The following is a 6,484-nucleotide window of genomic DNA, read 5'->3' on the forward strand; positions in this document are numbered from 1 at the left end:
GGGATTCTGAGGAACAGATAATCCTGACTGGAAGTAATCCATAAAAGCATGCTCAGATGACAGTGTTGTCATCTGCAGTGACCCCAACTCCCTGTCAGGACAGTCTGACAAAATTTTTCATCTGTGTGGAGCACTGGGAGAGCTGGACTGCACATACCTGGCAGCCGCTCCCCACTGCCCTGAGAATCAAACAGCCACTTCTTTATGCACACTTGAATACCAGCCACTTTTCAATAGGAAAGCCTTAATATTAGCAATCCCATCTGGCCAGTGTTTGCTTAAGCTTAACTTATTGAGGAGGGGTTTCAGTTCACATAGTTTCAAAAGTGCATTTTGATTTCAGGGCTAACAGACAGCCTTTCTGCATGGCAGTGAAGTTTGAAGTCTGGCAGTGAAGTCTGATACATGATTTCCATGTCAAACAAGCCCAATTTTGCTGGCAAATGATAAAAACAGGAAGTATAGGTTGTCAGAGGTGATTTGGAATTTTCCATGAGAAATGAAAACCAGAGATCTGCATTAAAATGTATTATTTCACTTGAATTATTTTCACGTAGGTTTTTCAAACAGAGAGGCCTCACAGCAGGGCAGGGACTGTTTGTTGTCCTGGCTTACTCAGACCCAGGACTACCACCTAGGCTCCTCTGTGCCACATGGTCTGTGTTCTCAACAATGAGTAGAGATTTGATCCCATCTCCCAGGCTCCAGCTGTGGCTAAGCTGTTGTTTAAGAGGCTGTCTCCACATGCACCTCCCCAGCAGCAGGATGCCCTGATAAGTGTGAAACCACAGAGGGGAAGCGAGAGGGTGTGGGGACTCCAGTGGGTAGCCATGGTCCAAAGCCCACCACTCATGTCTTTCTAGCAGGACAGGCAGGAGGCTTAGAGAAGTAGCTTGAAAAAGAAAGTTCTTCCTGCAATGTATACAAAACAGCCTTGTGTTGCTTAGATCCCTGTTAGAGGATCCCAGCTGCAGCAGCCAGAAGCAGAAGGAAAGGAGGAAGCAGAAAGAAGCAGAAGGAAAGAAGCCAAGCAGCCGCTTCCCGTGATGTCTGTTAGGCTGCACCTCCCACTCCCACTTTTTCCAAATATTTTAGCCAGTGCTTCCAGCATTTACTGAGGCATGTGTGTTGGTTTTGTTTTAATCCTAGTGTCGTTTATATGACCTTCGTGCAGACAGAGAAGTAGCAATTTATTCCAAAGAGAGCATCATTTTTGGAGCATCCAGTGTGGACTTCTCTCTCAGTGGTGAGACTTGAACTTTGGAGGTTATCATAGTGTTGAGATTTGAGGGAAACTGTAAAATTTTTCAGTTTAATTTGATAAAACATTTGTTATTAAAAGTTATCAAAAGTACTAAGTACCAAAAGAAACATTTAATGCATGGAAGCATTTTTTTTTGCCTCTGTAAAAATAATTACTCTTTAAATAACCTAGCTGGCTATTGCTTCGTTGTAGTGATGAAAAGTATTTTCCTGGCCCTACTGAAGGCAGGAAATATTTTGCCATTAACTACAGCTGGGCTAGAGTTTCACAATAATAATGAAAAACATTTCAAAGGCAACATGAAATGTAGCTAAACTATTAAGTGCAGTTACATAAATAGTTTTTAAAAGCATAACAAATGATTAATAGTAAAAGTGTATTAGAGGGGTATGAAGAAAGAGTCATTGCCATTTTTCACTGCAGATCCTGAGACATAAGCTCGAGTCTTGTCTCTCCCAGCCCAAGTGCAGAGCTCCCCAGTCACCCTGGGTGGGGGTGAGTGGGTGGTGGACTGCCCTCCTCCTGGAACTGAGGCAAATGTCTCTGTCATGGTCACAAGCACCACGGCTTGTCCCGTTGGCAGTGAATCACCGAATTGTCTGTTAATCATTCAAGCATTTGTATTCAGCTTCTTGTGTAAGGTCTGAGTAAAGTACTGTTACCCTGCAATAGCTGTTAAAGCGCTCTGCAGTCTGTCACCGTTTGGAGTCATCCCCCATCTCTAACGTCTGAACACATTTTATGTAATTTAAATAAAACTGACAGTGCTTTTAACTAATGAACTGTAATTGTTCCAGCATTTAGCGTGGACAGCTCAGCAGCGGCAGGGCTGTCCCACGGGAGCACAGCTGGCCTGGGGAAGCAGAGCTCACGGGGTGGGCTTGGGGTGACCACTGTCCTGCACAAGGCCCTGGCTGCGGTCAAGGCACGTTAAGCCCTCGCTGTGTAAAATCTCATTCTCTCTGCAGGTCGCCTGCTGTTCGCGGGCTATAACGATTACACCATCAATGTCTGGGATGTGCTGAAGGGGTCCCGAGTGTCCATTCTGTTCGGACACGAAAACCGTGTCAGCACCTTGCGGGTGTCTCCCGACGGGACCGCGTTCTGCTCGGGCTCCTGGGACCACACCCTCCGAGTAAGTGCCCGAGAACCCGCTGCGGGTGCTGCTTTCTGCAGCCGGTTAATGACCGGGGCTCAGGAGGAAGGCGTGTTAGAGGAAAACTGCTCTAGAGGAACTGAGGAGGGTATAAAACAGCGTAAAACACGAACAGCAAAGCCAAATAAAAATCCCCACCAAGTGCTAGCAGAACGGCTAAGTTTGAGCTTGCTGTTGGTTACATGATATCACTGCTGCTGATACTCTGTACCACTAATGTGATTGCCTCGCCAAAGCTAATTTAATGTTTGACAGAAGAGTCGCTGTCATAAAGGAGTGTTCGGCTCTCTCTCTTTCTACAGATCTGGGCGTAACCTGAGATCCCGTATGCAGAATCAAATGAAGACTGAAACGCCGGACTACAAAAACTGCATAAAGAAGCCATTCCTCAAAATCAAGTATTCACTACAGTACAAAAGGGTGACACTGAACCCATAGATTAACACAACTAGGTAGAAAATAGTCTGCTTGAACACATAGCAAACGTTGACTTGTAGTAAAACGAAATGTTTTAAATTTTTTTTGAAACTATATTCTTTTATTAGAATTAGTTTCATTATTTATAAAGGGACTTTTCTCCAAAGTCACCTGTATTATAGAATTGAGTATTTCAGTGCACATTATCTATTTATTTGCATGAATTTAGTTCCTTTTTAAAGTAAAAAAAAAGTCCTGATTTTATCGGGATGTAGCATAAGGCTTTGGAAACATTCCGTAGTAGCATATTGAATGTCGGTGTTGAAAAATGGAAAGAGAAACAATTCTGATACTTTATGATGGTGTTATGGATGACTGAACCTTGGCGGTAAGTAGAGGAGCAAAGGACCTACTGTGAAGGTACTGGCTGCTGTCATAAAAATGTATTTTTTGTACAGAAGAGAAATCCCTTCAATCCCTGTTTTTTCCTACTGTCTTTTTAGATAGAAATAAGTATTTCATCTCTGTTACCTGAATATAAAGAATCTAAATATATACAAACTGATAAACAGCAAAGAGGAGGGATATAAACATGATTTACATAATCATGAGGTAATACTTAACCAGTAGTTTCTTAGAAATTTTTAATTGTATCACTTGGTGAGTGAATTTTCTTTTACTTAAAGAAATGCTACATGCTAAGCACTAAGGGATACTACACGCTAAGCATTAAGCACCATTATACTGATGGTCAAATCTTTTCCAAGTCAGTCATAGTCATTCTATGACCATGATTCTTATTTGCATTTTGAGCAGTTCATACAACTTCGGCAAGGCAATGTAGCTTAAATGTATATCAAAGCAGTATATACCCATTTTAAGGTCCTTCTGCAATGTCAGAGCAGTTGTAAGTTCATGCAAATACAGGTCAAATCATACAGTCCTTACTGTAACAGTCATCTCCCACTGCCACGGACATGGTTTTGTCATAGCTGGACTTGAGAATGAGTAACAGTGAGCTGTTGAAAATCTGCTGTGAGCCACAGTCCTGCCAGGGTTTGAGACTGTGCTGACCAGAGCACATGAGTCCATCTGATTCAGGAGTCCCTGGTTTTCAGGGGACCAGGACAGCTGGCCACATTGCTGGCAGCATCCAGCCCTCTGTGTGAGCATGGGAATGCCAGATAGACTGGCAGGACCACCCCACACAGAAGTGATGCTGTAGAATCAAGATTTAATCAGATAAAGATGAGATACAATTAATTATAGAACCACTGTGAGATTATGTCTGCATTCATGCATTGAAAGCTATTGGGACTAGAGTATGTCAGCTCTGCTCTGCCAGCAAGTACTGAGTCCTAACCTCAATATGAGAACAAAGAGCTGGAGTAATGCTGGGGGCTTGCACAGCCTGGCCTTTGAAATTCAAGTGGTGAGGTACAGCTTTTAATGTATCAAATATATGATTTACATTTAGACTGGAACAAGAGAGAGCAAGCTTACTGGAATGAGCCTGTTTACAAGCTCACTGGAGTTTGATGATAATATCCTCATTCTGTTTGCAAGTGGGATTTTTTTACAATAATATAAAAATCATATTAGAAACAAAGTCTCCTCATCCATGAAAACATTAGGTTCTGTGAATCCATAACCAGTTAACCTAAGACACTGACATTTATACCAGCCTTCCATCCCTAATGGAATAGGTCAGCTGTTTTCACTTGGAAAAGTCAACTCTGATGCTTTGCAATATTTGTGGCAAGCTATCCCTGTAACAAACTGAATGCACTATGGAAATGTCATATAGAACTCACTGTGCAATATTGAGTCAATACACTGTACACATTTGATCAAAAGATTAATATTAATGTTTAGATAGTATTTATTGGCAAGATGTTTGTTTCAAACATAATACATTGTGTTGATACTTACGAACAGCCTAAATACAATAAATTGTATTTTACATATTGAGAACATGTATGTAGTAGTTCTTCCCATTGCTTAGGTATTTGTAATGGTGCCTTTTTTTTTTTTTTCTTTTTTTGAAATTCACTTTTTGCACTGCAGTTTCTTAAATTATTTCTCCTGCAAAAATCTCAGGTAAAATCCAGATTTACGAGCAAATTACTTGTGGAATATCTTCTGGAAATACCCAAGGTGAACCACAGCAAACAAGAGTGAGCAGCCCTTGAAAGTATTTGAAATGCCATCTCAGCTCCCCCTGCATTCAGGAGGACAGAATTTAGATTGTTTTCCTGCTCTGAAGGATCACAGCTAATGTAATGTTCCATATCCTTATTGCCATACGCAGGAACGAACTGGAAAAGGCAGGATGTATGTTTTGTGGGAGCTCCTTGTGTTGCAGCAGGATGCCAGGGAAAAGCTGGGCACTGAAATGCTGTTGAGGGCTCAGGCTGTCACTGTTTGGGTCAAGCAGATGTGCAGATCACCTGGAGGTGCAGCAGTTCAGCTGTCTGCCTTGTCAGGAGAGAAATGAGCTGTGGCCAGCTTCCGTGGAGGTTTTATGGTCAGCCTGAAGGTGGCTGGTGGAAGAGCTCAGTTTAGCCACTGAAAAAAGCACCTTCTTAATTTAGGTGCATTGTTTCATTTCCTCTCTTCTGAGGGGCTGGGGAAAGTGCTGAGCCAGCTTGTTCTGAGTGACATCAGTGCCCAAACTGTCACCAGATACAGTGAGAATGAGTCTGACATTGCATCTTCCACTTGTGTTCTTGCACCGAGAAATGCTGTGGGTTTTGGACTCGTGTGTTGGGGAACGTGGGCTTGCCACCTGTGAAAATCACCTCTTTGTTCCTGGGGTAATGGTGAAAACATGAACCAGGATGGGCCTCAACTTCCCATCAGATAAATGACACTTAGAGGAACAGGACACTGAAGTACCCATTGTATTTTTTACTCAGTAAAGGCTGTCCAGGGAGGCTTTGGAAAACCCAGCGTTTTGAGATTTCCCTGTTAGTATGTCAAGCTGTTTGTGTCAGAAACACCTCCATTCCATAAACGTGTGGAGAGAAGGGAGCTGTAGCTGGGGCCGGCACTGTCAGACGGCTCTGTCCTGTTAAACAAAAACGCTATATAAACAGGAAGGGTGGAAAAGGATATTGCTAGAGAAAGAGCAGCCTCTCCCTCTTGCACTCCTGCTGTGAGGAATGCAATAGGAAATTCCTGCTCCAGGATTAACAATCATAAGGAAAAATAGTGTGTAAAGCTCTCGTGAAAAGTAAAGATCTCGTTCCAGCTACTGCTCTAGCACATAAACAGACTGTATTTCCCTGCTTCAAAATAAAACAAAAGCCAAATACGGGGATATAGAACTAAAGTTTGCCTTCGGAGGGACTCCAAGGGATCAGGCCAATTCCTGATAGCGATCTGAGAAATTGCAACAGGATTGATTCCAACCACCTATTTTTAGATTTTCTGTTGGGGATGTAAAATGGAGACAGCTGTATCTCAAGATAGATGGAGTGAAGCCAAGCAGTCCTGTGCTGAGGCGTTGGGCACCTTGAGCCGGCCGTGGGACGCGAGGTGAGCGGTGCCCCGGTGCCGGCGGCAGTGCCTCTCCCGGCGCGGGCACAGCCGGGCTGTGCTGTGACACTGCGGGGCACAGCCGGGCTGTGCTGTGACACTGCGGG

At 43.3% G+C, this 6,484-nt stretch overlaps 1 protein-coding gene across 1 annotated transcript in view; it reads left to right on the forward strand.

Moving 5' to 3' along the window:
- GNB5 (G protein subunit beta 5) overlaps nt 1-4,808 on the forward strand; it is a 29,614-nt gene extending 24,806 nt beyond the window's left edge. The window contains exons 11-13 of the mRNA XM_042039668.1: nt 1,150-1,246; nt 2,233-2,399; nt 2,723-4,808. Coding sequence (XP_041895602.1) covers nt 1,150-1,246; nt 2,233-2,399; nt 2,723-2,734 — 276 coding nt within the window. The 3' untranslated portion in view covers nt 2,735-4,808. The remainder of the gene's footprint in view (nt 1-1,149; nt 1,247-2,232; nt 2,400-2,722) is intronic.
- Nucleotides 4,809-6,484: the final 1,676 nt, after the last annotated feature.

The sequence above is a fragment of the Corvus kubaryi genome, unplaced genomic scaffold, assembly GCF_017639235.1.
Source record: "Corvus kubaryi isolate FWS band 111438036 unplaced genomic scaffold, C.kubaryi_AGA036_p1.0 37394, whole genome shotgun sequence".
In the NCBI taxonomy this organism is placed as follows: domain Eukaryota; kingdom Metazoa; phylum Chordata; class Aves; order Passeriformes; family Corvidae; genus Corvus; species Corvus kubaryi.